Raw genomic sequence first — 22,988 nt, 5'->3', positions numbered from 1 at the left:
GGTCCTCAGGGGGACCTGGATGAGACAGAGCCAGAGGTGTTCACTTGGAAGCATTTGTTTAATGTTCACAAGACATTCAGTGGCTCCATGTGCCAGAGGAGCCGTGCGACAGGGTGGGCTTCCAGAATTCTCTCCTCCCCTGCCTTTGGCAGCAGGGGAAACTTGGGACGTACAGAGACCTGTGGTCTCTGTAACCTTCGTAGTAAAGGGCCTCCTCTGGATGCCGTGGGTTTTCGGTGATAAGACAACCATTGCATTTGAAGACCACCTTTGTCCAACTTCTGCACATTCTGGGGGCTCCAAGCCCCATCAGGGCCATCAACAGCCATGGGCAGGATGACTGCAGGGAGAAGCTTGGTGGCTCTAAAAGAATTGGCTGGATCATGACAAGAACAGAAGGCACAGATATCTGAGCATCTGCAACCTTCTCCTGTAACCTCGATGTTACATTTCCAGTGAGTGACAGAGGGGCATGTGGGGTGACATGGGAGGGGAAGGCTGCATTCTGGACAGTTGTTGCCCTCTTGCGTGTTTTACTCCCTCCTGCCTTGACATTAAGCGTCACTGACCTCAGCCACCGTGGGCCCACTTTCAAGGAGGCCAGACATCTTCAATTGCTAAGGGGGATTATCAGGGCCCCGAGTTGGGGGGCTTGGGGGCACGCACCTTCCTGTCTTTGTGAGCGCCTAGGGGGCATGGTGTCAGTCCTCAGGGACTTGGCAAAGGCTCCAGGAACGGGCTTTGTGTGGTATGGCACCCAGCTGACCGTGCAGGGGAGTCATCTGGGCTCAATGTTTAAGTGGGGCTTGGTGGCCGGATGCAGCGGTTTATACCTGTAATCCCAGCACTTTGGGAGGCCGAGGTGGGGGATCGCTTGAGTCTAGGAGTCCGAGACCAGGCCGGGCAACATGGCGAAACCCCATCTCTATTTTTACAAAAAATAAAATAAAATAAATAAGTGGGGCTTGGGAACAGAAGTGTTCCCGGCAGAATGGGAGGGGAGAAGCCAGATGGGGAGCCATAGGATGGGGCCTGGGGCAAGTCCCTGCCTAGCCCAGCTCCTGGAGCTCAACCCTCTGGGTCTGTCTCCAGGCCGCACCTGGAGGATTGGAGCAGAGCGTGGGGGTAGGTGCTGCTCATCTTCCTCTTTTTGCCTCTTCTTCCTGAGTTCCCCTACCTTCCTCTCTCTGTTGGGGCTTCCTCTGATTTTTAGGACCCCTTTTCCTTGGATCATGAGGGTCCCATTATCAATGTTACTCCTTTTTTTTTTTTCTTTTCCTTCAAATAGACCCAGTATGGGAGACAAAGTCAGGCATAAATCAACGAGGAATGGGGGCCTCAGTCACCGCTTGAGTACCAGGCACTTCCTGGGTGCGCTTACCCCGTTACCACGCCGACTCCTAAAAACGTTTTCTGAGACAGGTGCTGTCGTCTGTCTTCACCACCACTGCCTGGTCCCTAGGAGATGATCCACAAACATTTTTTGATTGAATGGATGTGTAACTCCAATTTGCGACTGGGGAAATGGGCTCAGAGAGGTTAGGCAACCAGCCCAAGCTGACAGAGCTGCTTTGTGGGGAGTGGCGGCCGGAGACCTGCTGAGGCTATCTTCAGAGTCCGGCTGCCTCAGATGCCCTGGACCCTTCTTTCAGACACCCTGACGCACCCACTCCTGCCCTCATTCCTTCTTGTTGCTGCTGGTGCCCTCATCCCAACCCAACCCCTGCTGCCCCAGTGGGTCTGTCACATGCTGCTCCTGTGCTAAGCGTGTGTTCCCTGGGACCCTGGGGCGGCCCGTGCCCCTGGTTCCTGCCTGGACAGCTTCCAGCCTCGGCTCCTGCCATTCCCCCCTTACCCTGGTGCAGAGGGTGCCGGGCCCTCACCAACACCATGCCCGTCCTGCTCGTGCCTGCACCTGGGCTGCCCTACTCCAGCATCCTCCTCCCTCCCCGTGTCTCCTTAGGGTCCAGCTCTTGTCCCTGCCCCTGTCCCCTGACCAGCTCTCTTGTTCCTGCCCCTGTTCCCTGACCAGCTCTCTTGTCCCTGCCCCTGTCCCCTGACCAGCTCTCTTGTCCCTGCCCCGTCCCCTGACCAGCTCTCTTGTCCCTGACCCTGTCCCCTGACCAGCTCTCTTGTCCCTGCCCCTGTCCCCTGACCAGCTCTCTGGGGCAGGCTCGGGAGCACTTCTTGCACAGCTCTGGGCCAACTGGTCACCCTGCAAAGCCCCTGGTGGGCAGGTTTTCCCCTGGAGGGAAGGGATGCCCCACGAGGGCAGGGCCGGGCCTCTGGCTGCTGAAGGAGCGAATTTCACCAGCGTCAGTGGAGGATGTGGTGAGCGCCCAGCTATCCTGGACCCGCTCTTTGAAAAACACAGTCAGACTCACTTGTTTCTTGCCCTAGAAGAAGCTGGTTCCTGAAGCTCCGAAGCTGCCCCACTGGTGAAGTCGCAGGTGTGTGCCCCCAAACCCCCTAACTCGGGGCTCCCAGTCTGGAAGACAGGCAGGGACCCGCCCAGGCTCCCAAAACCTCCAAGTTATTCTGGATGGTGAGAGGGTGGGCAGGACTAGGGGGAGAAGTTTCAGGAGGCTTAAGGGAAATTTTCTGAGAAAGGTCTTCCTATTTATGACTCCCCAGGGCTGTGGCAAGGGGAGGCGAAAAGCCGGATGGACAGGCCTGAGCCGCAGGGTGGGGCCTTGGGCGAGTCCCTGCCTAGCCTCGCTCTTAGGAGCTCAAACCTTTGAGTCTCTCTGGACACATGTATCTTGGCAAGGGATCCCCCATATACCTTGGATATGCCCCAAGGTATCCAAGGGATACCCACAGGAGAGGGAGGTGGACAATGCCTTCTACTGCAGAGCAGCTCGTGTGGTGCTCTAGCTTTTGCGTCAAAAGAGGGAGAAAATAAGATCGCATGTGTACACGGGCAGGCACAGAAACTCTGGAAGAAACTTAACAGTGGTGCCCTGGGGCGTAGGTGAGAGCTGGATTTAGGAGTGGGATAGATATTTTCCTACATGTGTTTACATATGTATTTGAATCATGTGCATGTTTTCAAAAAATTAAAAATTTAAAAATTTTAATATTGCAACAGCAATAAAGTAGAAATATTCATTTCTTAAAAGAAGGTAGCCAGGGCCGGGAGCGGTGGCTCACATCTGTAATCCTAACACTTTGGGAGGCCGAGGTGGGTGAATCACGAGGTCAGGAGTTTGAGACCAGCCTGACCAACATGGTGAAACACCCGTCTCTACTAAAAATACAAAAAAAATTAGTCGGGCCTGGTGGCACAAGCCTGTAATCCCAGCTACTCAGGAGGCTGAGGCAGGAGAATCACTTGAACCCGGAAAGTGGAGGTTGCAGTGAGCCAAGATCGTGCCACTGCGCACTCCAGCCTGGGCAACAGAGCGAGACTGTGTCTCAAAAAAAAAAAAAAAAAAAAAAGAAGGTAGCCAGAATGGGAGTAGACAAGGCTCCTTTTGAGGAGGGGCTGAGCAGAGACACTGCTCCCTGCAGGCCACTCAGTATGGACGCCTACCTGGGGCCTCACATTGCAGGCTCTGGGTATGGAGGTGGGTGCCAGACACCGGTGTGTTTCCTCCCTGCTGCTGTCCCAACAGGCTCCTGGCCTCCTCCTGCACCCAGGGTGCGGGCCTGGCTGCCCCACCTTGCCCAGTAGCCAGCCTTTGGCTTAGATTGGGCTGGTGGCCCAGTAGGGGGGCCTCGCTGGGGGCAGGACTGCCCAGTGCCCTGTCTTGGCACACAGGCCAGCTTGGGGCTCCATGGCCTGGAGCAGGCAGTGGACTTGGCACTGCCCATCGCACAAGCCCAGGTGAGAGCTTAAAAGTTGTCATGGTTCCGTCAACCTCTTCATCAGACACTGGGAAGACCCAGCTCCAGAGGGCCAGGTGGTTCCCCTGCAGTGACTAGCAAGCTGTTATTTACAGAGGGGACCCATGTGTTGGATGAATCACCCAAAAAACCCAGGAGTAGTTTCTATTCCTGTAGACACCTGAAAGTCCCAGCACACATAACTTTTAAAAATAGCTTGTGCTTTGGTCCTCCGACAGGGCCTCCCAGCACCTCCAGGGCACGAGAGCTGCATCTGCCGGGGTAGTTTCAGCCCAGACTTTCCTGATGGGCTGGAATCTATGAGGGCTCCCAGCTAAGAGCCACCCAGGTCCACGAGTGAGTCTCAGCCCTCCCAACCCTGAAGGTGGGAGATGCCAGGGAAATCTCTGCTTGCAGGGCCCTAGGAAGCCACAGGCCCAAGGCTGCCCCAAATCTCTGTGCAGGCCTGGGACAGAGAAGCCGAGGCTGGGGAACCTGTGGGGCCCTACTGACCATTCTTGCAGACACACATGCAGTGGCTGAGGTCTCCTCCGAGGCTGGGCACGCAAGTCCTATCCTGCAAGTCCTAAATAGCACCACCTTCCTTTCCTTTCTGTGGGCAGCAGTTTCCAATCCTAAACCTCCGAAGTGCTGGAAGCCACGACGGCCTTTGTCAGGTGCTGAGAATGGCTGCTCTTGTGTGGTGCCCCTGTTAGGGTGTCTGGGGTGCGTAGGAGGCTTCCTCCTCCAGAGGCTTCCCAGGCCTTGACACATGCAGTGTGATTTTTGGCTTTTTGGTTTTTTGTTTTGTTTTTTGGAGCTGCGGGAGGGGGGCGTGCAGATCTTGCAAGAGGGCAGGAGAGTGTAGACCCTCCTCCTGGAAACCGCTCCCCATGTCCACACTCTAATTCCACGCAGCCTCTCTGTAGACCCCAGAGCAAGAGCCCCTAGGCCAGACAGGGTGACACTGGAGCGGCTCAAAGAGCATCTGGTCCCACCCCTTTATTTCACTCACAAGGAAGTCGAGACCCAGAGAGGGGAAGTGACTCTCCCCAGAACAGGCTGACAGCCAGGCCTGGAGGAGAAATGACATCTCTCAGCCCTCTCAGCTGCACCGGACCACCAACAGGTAACAGCCTCTGGGCCATTTACAGAAACTGAGGCATGGAGCCTCTAACCTGACCTTGCTCTTGTGGACTGCAGGTAACTCTCCTAAGATCAGTGGGGCTTGTGTGGGCCTGGGCTTTGTGCACACCTGTCCTGACTCAGCGAGCAGTCCCAAGTGTCAGGGCAGCGGCAGCCTCCAGGCAGCCTCCGTGACAACAGCAGCAGCAGCAGGCAGACCTGGTTTGTCCCCGATTACGAGTGACATTTTTCTACAAACCCTCAACTTCCTCCTGATCTGAGTCAGGGTTGCAGCATCATGTCGGGTCGGGAAACCTCCCCATAGGCAGCCTGGGAGCCTTCCCGGGGCATGTAGCTCGCGTGCCACTGCCCTCCACCAAGCCCGCCGCCCATTCCCCGGGATCTTGTTGGGAAACCACCAAGCGCCCGAGATGACACACTCTCAGGGATCATCCTGCAGCCCTGAGCAAGTGCTTATTGGGGACCAGAAGGAGCCTGGGAGCCCAGGCTCACCCACTCACCAGCTGCGTAATTTCTCTAGCCTCCGTTTACCTCTCTGGGGCATGAGGCAATACACGGTTTCTTCCTCATGGGGCGCTCAAGGGCAGTAAATGATGGGGAGGAGCGCCCTGGTTGCTATCCTATATTATAGCTGCATTGTTCTCGAACCCTAGCCAAGTGTCTCTTGGAGAGGCTGGGCGGGAAGACACAGCAGCACTTAGAACCCTGAACATTCTAGATTCTTCCCTGAGAGTGAGAACACAAATTCAGGACATGTCTGGCTGGCCTGACCTCACCTGGGCTTTGTGCTGCCCGAGGCAGTGGGGATGAGAGGACAGGGCAGGGCAGCTCTAAAGGGAGCACCAGTCACTGTGGAGCTGCAGCAGACCTGGCCATTTGTTCCTTCATTTCTTCATCCCCTCTTTCATGCAATAAGAACTTCCCAAAGACAAACTGTATGTGAGGCTCGGTGATAAAGGTGAAGGGGACATGGTCCTGGTCCTGGGGTTGCTGGAGGACAGCAGGGACATGCTCCCCCTGGGATACACAGAGGACTTTTCAAGGCACGCACTCAGGACTGCACTGGGAAAACCACATCGGATGATGTGGGTGAATCCGGGAAGTGGGCATTTCAAGGAAGAGGTGGGATTTTTAGCAGTGGAGGAGAGAGTCCCAGGGCAAAGAGGAGCATGAGCACGCAAAGAAGTGAGGAGGGGGCTTGGCAGCTCCTGGATCCCAGATGCTCTTGCTTGTGATGCTGATGGGGGCCAGAGTGAGGGAGGAGGAGAGACTCAGAACATGAGTTCCAGCTGGTCCCTCACGGCCTTTTCGACCTTGGGTAGACTCTTTAGCATCTCTAAGCCTTACTGTCCTTATCTGTAAAATGGGCATAATTAGGGCAATCTCCTAGGAGTGTCCCGAGTTCCCATCATAGATCACTGAGCACACTGCTGGCCACCTCTCATGTCCCCAAGCCGGCCCCTCCCCTCTCCCAGCCCCACTCCAAACCCCCCGCCCAAGCTCCAGCGACATTCAGGCATCGGGGAGATTGTGGTCATGTGCTCTGTCCCCTCTGTGTCCTGTTCCTTCTTCTATCGTGGCCCCCAGAAGCCCAGCTCCGGCACAGGCGGATGACTTTATTCACACTATGGGGTTACTGGTGGATACGCTGTGTATTCTAACTGTGGCATTTTTGGGGGAGTATTCCAGGGCTCCTCAAATCCATCCCTGCGGCTGTGCCAATGCTGCTTTTTTAGGCTCTGGCCCTGCCATCTCTGAGGTGGCTGACGCTGCAATGCTCTGTGCAGATGACAGCCTGGCAGCTGCAGGAAGGGCCACCTTCTCAGCCACAAACCTCCTTAGGGTTGTGATCTTCTTGTTGCTTGTGTTCTCTGGAAAGTCCAGGCCACAGAGGGAAGAAAGGTAGGTCTGGTGTGGAGCCACATAGCTGGGTTTCGAGGTCTCAGCTGCGCAGGCAAAGCCACAGGGCTGCTGCAAGTGGGACGCTGGATCCTTGAAGGTGTGAGCAGATGAGGGTACCATGGACCACTGGCAGTTGCGGGAATCCCAGCTGCAGAATGTGTAGGGTCAGCAATTAAGAGCCAGCACAGGCCGGGTGCTCGGGCTCAGGCCTGTAATCCCAGCAGTTTGGGAGGCAGAGGCAAGAGGATTGCTCGATCCCGGAAGTTTGAGACCAGCCTGGGCAACACAGTGAGACCTTGTCTCTATAAAAAATAAAAAATCAGGCCAGGCGTGGTGGCTCACACCTGTAATCCCAGCACTTTCGGAGGCAGGTGGATCACCTGAGGTCGGGAGTTCGAGACCAACATAGAGAAATGCTGTCTCTACTAAAAATACAAAATTAGCCGGGCGTGGTGGCACATGCCTGTAATCCCATCTACTCAGGAGCCTGAGGCAGGAGAATCGGTTGAACCTGGGAAGCAGAGGTTGCAGTGAGCCGAGATCACACCATTGCACCCCAGCCTGGGCAACAAGAGCGAAACTCCATCTCAAAAATAAATAAATAACTATAAATTTTAAAATCAAAAAATAAAAAATTAGTTGGGCGTGGTGATGCACGCCTGTAGTCCCAGCTACTCGGAGGGCTGAGGTGGGAGGATTGCTTGAGCCTGGGAAGTTGAGGTTGCAGTGAACCTTGATTGTGCCACTGCACTCCAGCCTGGGTGACAAAGCAAGATGCTAACTCAAACAAACAAACAAACAAACAAACAAACCAGCACATTGAGGCCAGGGCTCCGGGCTCGGGGCTGAGCAGAGCCTAGAGGATGGAAGAAATGAGACAGAACCCCCCAAGCAGAGGGAGCTGGGAGGAGAAGCAAGGCCTCTGCGCTCCATCCCAGTCCCTTTCCACACATCATATACTTTCTCTCCTTTTCACCAAACATTGGAAAACAGCCTTATATTGAAAGAAGATTCTACTTCAGGGTTAAAAATCAACAAACAAAAACACCCTTCAGTAAGACACGGCTGTGTGCATGAATTCCCTCTACAGCACTCTGGATAAGCACATAGCCCTGCCTTTGCTTGCATACCTCTGGTGACAGAGAGCCCTCCACATGACGAGGCTGCTTTGCTTTGTCTACTCTCAGACACTCTGGCTGCAAGATAGGTTTGCTTTCTGCAGCACCTGGAACTCATTCCTTTTCTGACCCTGTGAAGTCTTATGGTGGAACACGTCACGAGCACTGGAGGATGGATGCCCTTGTGTCTTTCTTTCTAGGGATTAGGAGTATCTCTAGGCCTTTCTGCATCTTCTCCCATGCTGTGGTTCCCTAGCCCCTCTGAGTTCAGCCCCTGCAGACAGACAGCCTCGGGTCCCAGGGTGATCAGGGCTGTGCGTTGGCCATGGTCACTCCCACTCCACTTCCAGGGTCTCTGAGTGTAGCCTTGGCTCACCTCGTTTCTCCCTTTCCTGTTTAAAAGAACACTTAGGAATTCCCAATGTCATTTAAGTGGTGACTGCGTTTGTGTTTTGTGTATAAATATTGTTTCTTTCCAATATTTCAGCAATGTACGTCTGAATTTGTCTCTGACTCACATGTTAAGAGCCTATGTAAGAGAATGCATAGAAATGCCTATGTTTTTCATATCATGGCGCTGCCGCTAAGTGGTCAGGACCAACAAACAGCTATTTGCTTTGTGGTCTGAGAATGAGGAGTATAAAATCGCCGTTGCCGTCGAGGACTTGCCTGTGCTCGGGAATGGGATAAATTTTGTGAAAGACACTTCTATTCTTCTAAAGAGAGCATAGACCCTTGATTTACGATGTACTTCTCCCTGATCTGCTAGTCTACCTTATTAATTGGGTTGTTCAGAGCTCTAATTTCTGTCTATTTGATCATGGATATTCTACAGGAGGGGCACTAAGGGCTCCAGCTACATTATATTTCCATTTTTTAAAATTTCTTTTGCATTTCCTGCATGGTCCCATTATGTACTTGTTTGCTGTGCTAATTGGAACAGAAATTGAGTGTTTTATGCTTTCATTATTTATTGTAACTTTCACTCTTGTGGAGTCTCCATGTTAGTTTCTCAATTCTTTTTACTAAAAAAAAAATTACTTTGTCCTATTTCCTTCCTTTCTAGCACAGAATGTGCCTGATAAACCAAAGAGTAAGCTATCACTTTACTCTGTGTCTTTTCATTTTCTTGGTGTTTTTCCTTGACAAAAGATGATTGAATTTTGTTTTTTTTTTAAATGGATGGTTGGTTTTAATAGATCAATATAGGGAGTATTAACAATTGTTTATAATATTTGCATAAACCTCTGTGAGGTTGCCCCTCTGTTTTCTATATTGTGATATTACAGTTTTTTCATTTTCAGTTTCTACTGTGAATCTTCTCTTCCTTTTGTCCCATCAAGATAGACAAGGTAATTTAACCTAAATATTCAATTTGGAAAATATTTAAGTTTTTAACTTCTTGACTCTATTGATAGCTTGCCAAGCTTTGGGGGAATTATATTTTAAATCTCTTTTCTTACCTTCACCTACTCTTCACTATGAAGCTGGCATTTTGTCTCTTTTATGTCGTCTTTTACTGCTTATGTAATACACATTTTTATGATGTGATGGCTGACCTGTGAACAGAGGAAACTTGTTTATTTTTCAATTTTTTTTTAAAAAAAAATCATGAATCAGGTTCTTGTTGCTGTTCTCCCATCATTTGGGTGGGATTGCTGTCTCACTTGACACTTCCACATCTCTCTCTCACTTCATGCTTCGTTCCCAGACCCATCTTGAAATGCTCATCTCTGACCCTGAAAGGTCATGCCTCATCAGCTGAGCTTTGGTGAATTCAATGCATAACTTTTCATTTTGTGTAAACCTTGCACCCTGCCATGCTTCAAACACAAACCCAGACCACAAGTTTTTTCTCTGATATAGAAGGAAAAAATTGAAAGCTATCCTTACTGGTCTCCTTTTTCCCCACCAAGCATTTTATATATATATATATAAATAAATATATATATATATTTTAAATCTCAGGTTTTCATATTATCGTTAATTAATTAGAAAAACACACCAAGAGAAAAGAGAGAGATAAAGATAAAAGATTTTTAAAATCACCCACTATCCAACTGCTAGAATGCAACCACTGGTTGGGATGTAGAAATCTTTTTTTAGGTTTTTTTTTTCCCCTCTATGCGTGGGTTTTTGTAATTTTAATCAGAGTTGAAATCATTCTGAATGTCTAATTCTATAGTTTGTGGGGTTTTTACTTAACATAGTCAGCATAAACATAACAGTCAGACAGAAAAATTTTCCATTGAGTAAATTTACCATAGTGAAATTAACCTCTTGTTGGCATTTAAATGTGTGTATGTATTTTTTACTATTAGAAAAAAAGTAATGTGGTAATACAATGAGGCAAGGAAAATAAGAAGAAAAAGATGCCAAGGTGGACATAGTTTTGTACACAATTTTTCTTCTTTCATATAATTTACTTAAGGTGAATTCTCAGAATCACTGGATTAAAGACATACGATTTTCATGGCTTGTAATAGAAATGATCAAATCCCAAAAGTTGTGTGCTACTTTGTACACTTACCAGCATATTGGTGACTGGTTTCACAGAACTCTTGCCAAATTCTTTGTTAAATTTGATAAGCAAAAATGTTATCTCTTTGTAAATCCTCTTCTGGGAACTGCCTATGTCATTGGCTTGTTCATCTATTGTTGTTCTTGATATTATTCATTTTAGTACTCTCTTCACAGAGAAAGAACATCATTTGTCTAACATTGGTTGTGTTTTGTTTCTTCGAGTATATTATTTGATGTTAAGACTTTTTAGCAAAAAGAATTTTTTTTGTGTAGTCAAACCTGTCCTGTTTATTTTCTGTTTCTGTGATTTCCAGTTATGCTAAGTTGACAAAGAGCTTTTCCCTTTAGTGATTTTATAAGTTGTTTATTAAATTTTCGTCTAGTTTTTCTATGGTTTGATTGTTTTGAAATGCAATTCCTTAATGAATTTGGAATTTCTTTTGAGATACTGTGTAAGATGAGACTCTAAGTTGGTTTTTACTCCCAAATTGTTAACTGACAGTCTTAACATAATTTCTTAACTAAGCCTTCCCTTTGTATTTTTGTAGAATGCCTCATTTATTCTTGCTTCTGTTAAATGTGTTAGTGCGTAGTCTGAGATTTCTGGGTTAGTAAATGTCTGATTTCAACAAGAATGTCCCTATTATTTTACCATTAAATACCAAGTTGCCATTGGTGTGAGCAATTTACTGTTTGTAAGAAGTACTTTCCTGTTCCATTAGTTAAATAACTCGAAAAACTATTTCTACCATTGCATGATTTTTTATTTTTGCTTTAATGATGTGTTACAAAACATTAATTGATTTCCTAACACTGAAACTATCTTACATTTCTATAGTAAATCTGATTCGTCATGATGATTTACAATTTTAATGTACTGAATTCCACCTAGTAATGTTTTAATTAGGATGTTTGCATATATATTCATAATTGTATTTGAGCAAGTTTGTCTCTTTTGTGCTGAGTTTTGATATTTGGATAAGTTAATTTAATAGAAATTCATTAATACTATGTTCTGAAATACTTTATAGGGCACGGGGATTATCTGTTGCTTGAAAATTTGAAATAAGCTAGAGCCTATTTTAAGAGTAATTCTTTGATAATATTCTCAGTTTCTTTTATGGTTATTGGTCTAGTCAATAATTCTATTTCTTCTTGTGTCAAACCTTGTATAGATTGTGGTAAATTATTTTTTGCCCCCAAATCAACAACTACATCAAGGTTTTTAAACAGATCAACACACAAATAATAATGCAGTTTCTTGCTATTTTTGCTCTCCTCTCTAACTCAGCTTAATGTCTTCTTTCTTATTTCTAGTTATGACCATTGAGTCCTTTCTTCTTGATCATAGTTGTTAGAGATACAGGTATTGCTTCATTAATTGTTTCTGTTCTGAAGGAACCACCTATTAAATGTGTTGATTCTGATATTTTCTCTTTTCTAATTTCTTTATTTCCGCTTTTATCTTTATACTTTTTTCCTAATTTCCCTAAGACATTTTTTCCCTAAATGCTCAAGTTAAGTGCTTAATTCATTTATTTAATTTCCTTAAAGAAAATTAATGCAGTTAGGGCAATGTATTTATCTCTGAGAATAGTTTTGGCTGTATCCCATGAATTTTTTTTTTTTAAAACAACCAATCCAAAAATTTCTTGCTATTCTTCACATGTATTTAGTTTTGTAGTTCTCACTTTATTTTTAAATAGTCATTGTTATTTTTATTATTATTTTGAGACAGAGTTTATATAAACAGGGTCTTACTTTGTTGCCAAGGCTAGAGGGTAATAGCATGATCACAGGTCACTGCAGCCTCTACCTCCTGGACTCAAGCTATCCTCTTGCCTTATCCTCTGCCTCTGAGTAGCTGGGACTATAGGCACAAGCCACCACACTCAGCTAATTAAAAAAAAAAATTTGTAGAGACAGAAGTTTCACTATGTTGTGAGGTTGATCTCAAACTCCTGGGCTCAAACGATCCTCCCTCCTTTGCCTCCCAAAGTGCTGGGATTACAGGCATGAGGCACTGCCTATTTTCTAGGTCTTTGTGTATGTGGTCAGAGAGTATAGACAAAATAATTTCTGAATTTTTTTAATGGATGGTTTTGTTCTTGTAAGGTAGATAATTCATTTTCGGCAAGTGTTTTTTGGCTGCTTGAGAAAAAAAATGGATTACCTATTTGTTTAAAACCAAACCCAAGGGCCATTAATTAAACTGTATTAATCATATTATTTATATAATTCTATGTCCTAATTTATATTTTGCCTATTTGTTTTGTTCTAATCTACAGTATATGAAAGTCTGACACTGCAATTTGTTTTTGCCAATGGCTCCTTGAATTCTAAGAATTGTACCTGATGTACTTTTGTATACCACCATTCGGTGTATAAGATTACTATATTTGCCCTCACAATTAAGTTTTTATTTTATTCTATAAAAATAAGCTTCTTAATCCTGATGAGCAATTTTGTTCTGCAATTCTACAAGGCTAGTTATGAATATTGCCTCCCTGTCTTTCTTTTGTTTATGTTTGTCTGTTCTATCATCACAGAACTTTTATGTGGAACATTTCTGTGTCACTTAAGTGCACCCTTCATAAGAGCAAACAGTTATATTTTATTTTTTAATTGAGAATATTAGTAAAATTTGATTTTTTTTGCACTTGTTGTAATTTCTATGCTGTTTCTTTTCCTATTATATTCATCCCTTTGCTATGTAGTTGGTTTTGTTTCTTTTCATCTTCTGTAGTAATTTTGAAGGTAGACATCATATTTTTAACAGTGGTTGCTTTTAAGGTTTTCAAGAATCTGACACATATTTCTGTAATTATTGAAGTAAAAAAAAGCAGAACCGAAATATTAGCAATAGAGCCTTTTGCTTCACCCCAGGCCTTTACTATTACCCTCCATTGTCCCCACCCCCTACAACATAAGAACATTCTTCCTGCTTTATTAATTTATCCACAATATTAAAACTTGTCTCTTTCTAGGGACACAGATCATCTCTCTTTTTTTTTTTTCTTAGAGAGAGGGTCTCACTCTGTTACACAGGCTGGAGTGCAGTGGCACGATCATGGCTCACTGCAGCCTGAAACTCCTGGGCTCAAGCGATCCTCCCACACAGCCGCCCAAATAGTTGGGGACCACAGGCACGAGCCACCATGCCCTACTAATTAAGTTATTTTTGGTAGAGATGGGGTTTCACTATGATGCCCCGGCGGGTCTCAAACTCCTGGGCTCAAGTGATTCTCCCACACAGCCTGCCAAATAGTTGGGGACTACAGGCACGAGCCACCACACCCTACTAATCTAAAAAAAAAAAAAAATTTCTTTTTGGAGAGATGAGGTTTCACTATGTTGCCCAGGCTGGTCTCAAACTCCTGGGCTCGAGTGATCCTTCAACCTTGGCCTCCCAAAGTGCTGGGATTACAGGTGTGAGCCACTAGTCCAGCCAGATAATCTCTTCTGTTTTTCTTTTTCTTTTAATTTTAAATCTGTAACTATATTCATCATAACTTATGTCTCTTTCCATAGTTTCCTGCTTTCAATTCAATGCACAGTTCCAAGCTTTTCGATCTTGATGTTTTCATCCTTGCACTCTTCTTAGTAATGATCTCTTGGAGGTCTAAAGTTTTGAGGCGATTGTTTTTCTACAGGCCACATCCACCTGAGACTTGCTTTCTGCACTCTTTACACAAGAACACCTGGTTGGATATGAAATTCTTGCACCCAAATCTTCTCCCTCCAACCTCTTCTGGTGTTAATTATTTTTTCAGAGGTTTCCAAGGAACTTGGTTTGTTTATTCATGGATGTTTGTGAGGCTCTATCTTGGTGACATTTAAACATGTCAGCGGGACATTCAGAGGTGTCAGCAGGGCCTCTGGGAGTGGCTCTCTCCATAGCTTTTCCATGAAACGTGGCGCTTCATCTCCTGTATTGTCTCATTTACTCTATGGTTCAATTCAGCCCCACCTCTCAGCCACCGTGCTGCTGCTGACTCACAATGGTTTTGGGTCCTTTCATTCCATTCACAGATGCTATTTGCTTGACCCATGACCTTTGCCCACTCAATGCTATTTCCTTCTGGAGGAGGCTAGGACTGCCCCATTCTGGTCCCCTAGGAGGCGAAGGTGCCCACCCATCCCTGCTGCGGATGGTAGAAAGGCAGCACTCCACAGATGGTGCTGCTGGGGTGGAAACTGAGAACATCTCCACTGCTGCCTGTGACATAGATCCCAACATCAATGGCAGCACTGGGATGGCTCCTTGGCAGCTATGCAGGGATGCTGCTGAGGCCTCCCCGGAATTCCAGAGAACCCACTCCCAGGGTCCCTGACCACAGTCAGTGCAGCTCTGCTGCTTCAGGTCCATGGTGATGTTGATGCTGATGCCACTCTCTTTGGGCTACTCCTAGCCAGTGCCTGAGCCCGGCAGAGGCACTAGCCGGGGGCGATTTCTGCAGATGTGGGGCTCCTCCAACAGGCAACCTTTGCTCAGAAGATGCCCCATGGCTTGGCCAAGAAGGGCTGAAGTCTGCACTGCTGTCTGAAGTCCTTCCCACCTTGTCGTTCCTTCCCTCTCTCCTTCCACAGAGTCAGACCTGCAGGTGGTCTGAAGACTCACCCCACCTCCTCCTGCTCCCTTTCCCCACTATCCTTCATGGGAACTTCCCTTGTTTAATCTCTGAGTTGTCTAACACTGTCTTAGCATCTGCTTCTCAGGGGACCTGAAGGGACTCAGCCTCCCACCCAGCCAACTACAGTACCATTGCTTGATTGGGGTGGACCCCTGGGTTGGCCAGAACAGGAGCTGCTAATGGAATGGCCCCACACCCCAGGTCAAATGGTGCTAGTTGCTGTCCCCCTGCCCTGTTCCGCCCTCCACCCACAAGTAGACTGTTTTTTATTAGCAAACTTCTTTGAGAAGGATGACTGTTTCATCTCTTGCTGCAGTTTGGAATGCATTGATGCCTTTTTATCTTACTACAGTGAAGCTCCTGATTTTTTTGAAAAAGACTCTAAAAAGATGGTTTCCTGGGACTTTCAGAGGGAATTCAGATTAATTTTTCAGATTCTCTGCTCACTCTGCCATTAGCTGGTAGTATTTTTTCAACCTAATTTCTTCTTGCCAGCCCATAGAGTGCCTTCTCTGGCTTCAAAGACTGCCCTCTGAGAAGCTTCCACTTGAAGTCTGTCGGTAATTCAAATGTGACCTTTAGAATAATCCTACTGGAGAATACTGATGGCCAAATTGTGTCTATGAATATACCTGCTACTGTCAATGGAGACTCATCCCAGCACTCCAGGTTGTGTGCTTTCTGTCAGATGGCTTTCCTCCCATTGTTATTCGTTTTCTCCCCCAATTCAGCCACACATCGCGTCTGGGTTTGGGTTGGACTTTGAGCATCAGCGATTTTTTTCTTGGCCACTTCGAACCACCAGCAATACGGTGGATTCATCCATGGAGTCGGCTGGTAACAGCTGACAGTAAGGGCCTCTGAGTGTTGAGCTTTTGTCATTGGTGGCTGCTTTTTCTTAATTGGTTAGTGTGACCCAGACAAAGACAGATGTCCTCAGTTCCCTTTTCAAAATCTTATTGGCTCTCTTTAAACATAAACTTGTATTCACTCTTATCTTTGTTGTTCTTGGTTTTCTGCTGTTTCTGGTCTTGAAGGCAACTTCTCCAAACCAATTCCATCTTCCTCTTTGGTGTTGCAACATTTTACATTTAGACTTGAACTGGGCTTTGACCTGCTTTTCTCATCATTTTTGAAATTTACCTTGTGAGTTCCAAGCTATTCCAGTAATTTTTTGAGCTAGGCCTGTGGCCATTTCAGCATGTTTAGTGAGGAGGCGGCCACCCCGCCTTGCAGATTCTGAGCATCCTGAGTAGGACCAGTTACTACTACACACCCCTAGGAGGCACCATCCCCACAGACCACAGGACACCAAGGCTTTGAATAAGAGGAAGTACTTTTTCCTAGATCTCTTGTTACATAAATCTGTGAGAAAAGTTAACACGTTGGAAACCATAGAATCTTTGGAAAGCCACCAAATCAAGTAATGTATGTTAAATGTTTAGTGCATAGTGCTCAATGGATGATATATGTATGTACCTATAAACATCCATCTATATATATCGATTTTCTTTTTCATTAGGTATCAGAGAGGGCTTGGGAATGGTATTACATATAAGATCTTAAAAAAAAACCCAATTTTTTCCTCCCATGGGCCCCCAATATTGATGAGAAACAATAGCAGAATGAGAATTCTGTTAGCAATAGCTGCGCAGCAAAGAAATAAGTCATAGGAATGCTTATTGTGGAATTCATTGTTTCCTGGTAAAATACTAGAAACCTAAATGTTTATGAATAAGCTACTGGCTAAATGAGTTTTGGTATACCTACACAATGGGAGGCAAAGAAGTCATTCATATATGCTGATATAGACCAATGTCCAAGAAACATTGCTGAGTGAAAAAGCAAGGGACAGGGGCTGTAGGTATATTATTTCCAAATTTTAAAGAAGTCATACATGTATATGTATGCATGCATGTATTTGCATATATGTATCTACTTAGAAAATGTCTGGGAGGAATATGCAAGAAGCTGTAAGCCATGCTGTCTTTGGAAAGGACAGTTGAGGCCGTAGGGTACAAGGAGGCTGACTTTCCTACGCTTGTTCTTTTGTTCTGTTCGAATATCTTATTGAGCGCATGGAATACTTTTAATATTAATAAAAAGCTATGAAAAATAATAACAGAAGCTTTAATTAATAACAGAAGTTTTAGGAACAGGTGCGGGGCCTCCCACCTACAATCCCAGCACTTTGGGAGGCCGAGGTGGGTGGATCACCTGAGGTCAGGAGTTCAAGACCAGCCTGGTCAACATGGTGAAACCTCATCTCTACTAAAAATACAAAAAATTAGCCAGGCGTGGTGAGTGTGGTGGTGCATGCCTGTAATCCCAGCTATGAAGGAGACTGAGACAGGAGAATCGCTTGAACTGGGGAGGCAGAGGTTGCAGTGAGCCAAGATTGCGCCACTGCACTCCAGCCTGGGCGACAGAGTGAGACTCCATCTCAAAAAAAAATAAATAAATAAAAATAAATAGCTGCAGTGGTCACTAGTATGGGATTCTCTGGTGGGAGTCCATGCTGATGTCTCCTCCCTGGTACATCGAAATCTTGGGATCTCAGCACCTGCTAGCCAGGAAGTCATGGAAGGTGGGAGAGGCACAGGAGGGCGGGTCTCACGGCAGGACCTGGCTGCACTTGCTCACCCAGCTGCTTTTTGCCGAAGTGGTTAAGGAAGATGCCAGGCATAAATGTCCTGTCCATGCCATGCCCCTGTGCTCTAGTGAATGTGGCACATTCCATGTCTAAGGCCAGTCCAAGTCAAGTACACCAGCAGCATGGCCTCACTTGTGGGGAGAGGGAAGAGTGGGTGAGAAAGGAGGGAGCAGGGAGGTGGACAGAGGTGGGCAAGTGGGGAGAGGGTGGAAGTTGGGTCATATTTGAGTCCTCTTTCTAGCAACCTGGTTCTGGATGCCTGGATTGAACACCTGGTTTGGTCCTGCTCCAGGGCTCCATACCTTGATACAGAACCCCACAATGGCACTCACCCCCTCACCCCAAATTGACCAGGCTCGGACCACACCCCTGTACAACCACACCTACAGCCTTGGTCTTCTTGTCCCTGAGGCCACTTCTAATTTTCTGCCTGACTAAAGGCCTTTCCTTGCCCTGTGGAGACCTCAGGGCCCCGCTCCATTCCCTCTGGGGATGCCATTTCTCCTATATCTGTCTATTTTCTGTCTGGTTTTCTCTTTGGGGTACAAGAGACTGCAGCAGCTGCAGACCTTATATCTTGGCAACTATGAATCCCTGACAAGGGACTCCAACCCTCTGCCTGGAAACCCAAGCAAAAGTTGTGTTGATTATCACGGCTTCTTGGAGAGTCAAACATCTGTCCCTGAACCAATGAATTAACCAACTACTGTGTCCAGGGGAATGCAATGCTCTGGTGTCAATCATCCCTGGTTGCAGGTTGACTGTGTCCAACCATCAGGAAAGTGGGTGGGAGGAGGACAAAGGGGACAAAAGGAGCTGAGTCCTGGAAACAGCATTTGAATCCCTGATCCAGCTGCTCCTGAAGTCAACCCTACCCTAGTTTTCATGTTTTCCATTATGTGAAACTGTCTCTTTGCTTCAGCCTGTTTGGGTCTGGGTATGTGCTGTTACTTCTTTCAACAAAAGGAGTTCTGATTTAAAAGACAGATGTCCATGCACAGCAGGGTTCTATATTTGTCAAAGAAGAATGTGTGTATGGTAGAAAGAGAGTGAGAAAGCGAGTCTGGAATGATATACACAAAAAGTAACAGTGGTTGCATCTGGGCAGCAGGATTAAAGGTAATTTTTCTTTTCTGTGTTCTAGTTGTGATTCAATGGGCATGAATTGCTGTGTGATGCTGGGGAGGTGTTTGTGATTCTTGACAAAGTCATTTGAATCCATCACTTCAAGAGAGTGAAAGGAGCCCCATCTGATCTGTTGGTGTTGTAGGAAGAAACATGAGTCAGCAAAACACCAGTGGGGACTGCCTGTTTGACGGCGTCAATGAGCTGATGAAAACCCTACAGTTTGCAGTCCACATCCCCACCTTCGTCCTGGGCCTGCTCCTCAACCTGCTGGCCATCCATGGCTTCAGCACCTTCCTTAAGAACAGGTGGCCCGATTATGCTGCCACCTCCATCTACATGATCAACCTGGCGGTCTTTGACCTGCTGCTGGTGCTCTCCCTCCCGTTCAAGATGGTCCTGTCCCAGGTACAGTCCCCTTTCCCGTCCCTGTGCACCCTGGTGGAGTGCCTTTACTTCATCAGCATGTACGGAAGCGTCTTCACCATCTGCTTCATCAGCATGGACCGGTTCTTGGCCATCCGGTACCCGCTCCTGGTGAGCCACCTCCGGTCCCCCAGGAAGATCTTTGGGATCTGCTGCACCATCTGGGTCCTGGTGTGGACCGGGAGCATCCCTATCTATAGTTTCCATGGGAAAGTGGAAAAATACATGTGCTTCCACAACATGTCTGATGATACCTGGAGCGCCAAGGTCTTCTTCCCGCTGGAGGTGTTTGGCTTCCTCCTTCCCATGGGCATCATGGGCTTCTGCTGCTCCAGGAGCATCCACATCCTGCTGGGCCGCCGAGACCACACCCAGGACTGGGTACAGCAGAGAGCCTGCATCTACAGCATCGCAGCCAGCCTGGCTGTCTTCGTGGTCTCCTTCCTCCCAGTCCACCTGGGGTTCTTCCTGCAGTTCTTGGTGAGAAACGGCTTTATCGTAGAGTGCAGAGCCAAGCAGAGCATCAGCTTCTTCTTGCAATTGTCCATGTGTTTCTCCAACGTCAACTGCTGCCTGGATGTTTTCTGCTACTACTTTGTCATCAAAGAATTCCGCATGAACATCAGGGCCCACCGGCCTTCCAGGGTCCAGCTGGTCCTGCAGGACACCACGATCTCCCGGGGCTAATGGAAGGACATCCTGTTCAGGGGAAGAAAGCCCTGGCCCTGAATTCTGGTAACGGATATCGCGTTCCAGGGTTTTGATGTGGTGGGATGATCCGCACCATCTTCACTGATGTGCTTCCCTTTGATGCCCATTGAGTGCCAGCTTTGCTCATTATACCCCAAAGGCCTTTTTTCCACTGCCCAGACAGCTCCACATATACCACCCAGTGTTCAGGGATCTCTGAAGAACCCACAAACCAGGTGAATTACTGATTTCTAAGTCCAAAAACTATAGAGCAGAAGAATTGAGAAAGAGAATGAGACCATGTCAACGAGGCTGTTTCCAACTCTCCCCATTTTCGTGTTCGACTGGGAGGTTCTGGAAAGAAAGAGAGAGAGAGAAAGGAGGTAAAGGAGGGAGCCAAGAGAGTCAGTGATGGGGGAGAGTGTCTTGGGCAGAGGTGGGGTGGTAGGGATGAATGAAGCCCCTTTTTAGTTTGGGTGTCCCAGAACGGAGCAGACTTGCATTTTCCAGTCCCTTCTGGAGCTGTGTTGCAAAAACCTCATGGAGATGACAGCAAGTAGGGGTGGTGTTGGGGCTGGGCAAGTAGCGTGGATCACCTCAAGTTTCCAGTGAGCCTCAGAAAGGTGAAGGAAGCCAGCCACATCTTTCTGTGCCTGTGAGAAGACTGCAGAATGACTGACTGGGGTGTTGATGACATCCAAGAGCCATGAGCGGGGAAGGGAAAGGACACTCCTGGGGAAGGAAGAAGACAGGCCCAGGGCTGGAAGCACACAGCCCCTCCCCCATCACCATCAGGGTGTCCACAGCATGGAGTGTTGGTGCTGGCCCAGGGTGAAGAGAGGCAGTGGGATACGGTCTGGGAGCGGGGAGACCCCGACCTGCTTTCTATCTTGAACAGACTGGGAAGTTGCTGATTACACCTAGCTTCCTTGAAAACAATGGCAAGGAATCAGGCCTGCCTTGGTTCCACCATAGGAGGGTGGAGGAGGTGCTGTCTTTCTCACCTGCATCCTGGCTGGGCAGCTGGTACCCATGGCACTGCCCATGGAGCTGTCCCTCCCTGGCAGCTGGGAGGGAGATGAGGCAGCCAGGCACAAGGGTGTGGCCTTGCGAAAGAAGGCAAGAGGGGGTCCCTGCAGGTCCCAGGAAACTGTAAACAACTGAGTCACGCCTGGATGGCTTCTCAACGGATCTGGAGGAGGAGTGCAAGTGACAGGGGAAGCCTCCCAATGACTCAGCTGCTCTGGAGAGTGAAATGATGAGAAGGATCCATTGTGGGGTGGTTTTGCATGACAGATTGAGTGGGATGAGGAGTAACTGATGAGACTTCATGTGAGCCAGGTCTTCAGGAGGAAAAGCAACTGCGGTCTACTTGTAGGATCTGGGCTCAGTGGGGGCCGAAGGGCTTGGGAGGGGTGGCGGCCTGAGGGGAAGAAGAGAAGCATTTGGATAAACCTGGGCCTGCGGGGAGGAGGAGGAGGAAGAGGAAGAGGAAAAGGAGGGGAAGCTGAGCAGTGGCCCTAGGCTTGAAGCCTGCAGGGAGTACAGGGTGGGTGGGGAACCTGGCTGAGCTGCTTCCTGCCTGAGAGCCTTTCCCGGCTGGCCTAAGAGCCGTGGACAGACAGGAGTCGCCTTCTCAGGAGCAGCTCCCGCTGTTGCTGTGCTCAAGTGGCACCCTGTACACCTCCTCCTAGGTGGACGGAGGGAAGGGTGAGGAAGAGAGCGTCAATGAAGGGGTGGAAGTGGATGTGGAGGAGTGACCAGACCAGACCAGACCAGACCAGAGGGATCGGAGGCTCAGGACCCCTGGGCTGGGCCTCTAGGAACCACAGCCACAGAGTCAGGCTCTGCAGACCCAGAGGTAAGGCTGCCTGGCTGTCCCAAGCCCCAGACACTCCTCTCCTTGCCTGCAGGCTGCCCTGTCCCATGGCCACCCTAGACAGAGACACCACCCGTGATACTCTGAGGAAGCCAGACTTTCGCACGCAACAGGGCATTTGGGGCTGGTTCGGGTCAGAGTCCACAGGTGGTGGATTTAGGGACCACTCTCCTCTCACTTCTTTCTCTGCATGAGGAGTTGGGAGCCTGCCTGGTGGAGTTGAGTGATGCCCTTCATGTGCACTTGGGTCTACCAATGTGCTTAGGGCCAGATGGGCTTCCTAAGAGACAGGGGTGGGTGGACCTAACCACCTATCATCCCCAGCGATGTCCAAACATAAAGTCTTATCTATGTGCAGTATGACTTTGTCCAGGTGACAGAAAGGGCTCTAGACAGCTGAGAGGAACTGATCATGTAGGGAGGGATGGGGAGGGGAGCCAGGACCCAGGAGCTGCATGACTGTAAGAGGAAGGTCCTTGGAGGGTATCAGCAGTCTCAGTGTGATGTGACAACTATGGACCTGTGGGTGTGCCCTGGGGACCCGTGACCCATCCCAAAACACTGTGGAAAGAAGGGCCTTTTCTCCGTGGGGACCCGTGTCTGTGGGAGTGGGCACAGGTCCGTGCTGCAGGCCACTATGGCTGCTCGGCAGAAAGGCCGAGAGTTTGGACCCACATAGCTGCAAGCCAAGCTGGCCCATAGTCAGCAGTGGGGCCCAGTGGCACAGGAGGGGCGGAGGGTTAGCATTGGAAAAAATGACTTGATTAATCTGATTCGCCAAATAAATAGATTCATGTGATGCCATGTGACCTTGTCTTGGACTAAGTTTACTGGCCCCGGAGAAGAGCAGGCCCCAGATGGCCCCTGCCAGGTCACCCAACAATCTTGGTCTCTTCAGCAGCCACCTGGCCACCAAGTGTGGGGCTGCAGGGAGTGGCCCTCCCTGCTCAGGAGCACAGCTGGGCCTGTCCAGGTGACCAGGAGCCAGACCCTTTGGGGCCTACTTGCCACTCCCCCACATCCACATGGGTGCTTGGTTCTCTGTGGTAGCAGCCAGGCTGCAC

At 48.0% G+C, this 22,988-nt stretch overlaps 1 protein-coding gene and 1 long non-coding RNA gene across 2 annotated transcripts; one reads left to right on the top strand and one right to left on the bottom strand.

Annotated features, from left to right (window-relative positions):
• Window positions 1–833: 833 nt before the first annotated feature.
• Window positions 834–5,605, bottom strand: LOC129058158 (uncharacterized). The gene is made up of 3 exons (XR_008523061.1): window positions 5,475–5,605; window positions 1,382–1,458; window positions 834–925 (listed from the first exon to the last, which is right to left on the bottom strand). It is a non-coding gene; the product is annotated as an uncharacterized LOC129058158 (long non-coding RNA).
• GPR55 (G protein-coupled receptor 55) lies at window positions 4,883–22,726 on the top strand. The gene is made up of 2 exons (XM_002812969.4): window positions 4,883–4,957; window positions 18,949–22,726. Exon 2 carries the CDS (start codon window positions 19,083–19,085, stop codon window positions 20,040–20,042), a length of 960 nt encoding a protein of 319 aa, XP_002813015.1. The 5' UTR covers window positions 4,883–4,957; window positions 18,949–19,082; the 3' UTR covers window positions 20,043–22,726.
• The last annotated feature ends 262 nt before the right edge of the window (window positions 22,727–22,988 follow it).

The sequence above is a fragment of the Pongo abelii genome, chromosome 11 (assembly GCF_028885655.2).
Source record: "Pongo abelii isolate AG06213 chromosome 11, NHGRI_mPonAbe1-v2.0_pri, whole genome shotgun sequence".
Lineage (NCBI taxonomy): Eukaryota > Metazoa > Chordata > Mammalia > Primates > Hominidae > Pongo > Pongo abelii.
Note: the sequence above shows the minus strand (reverse complement) of the source record. Positions and strands in the feature narration are given on the sequence as shown.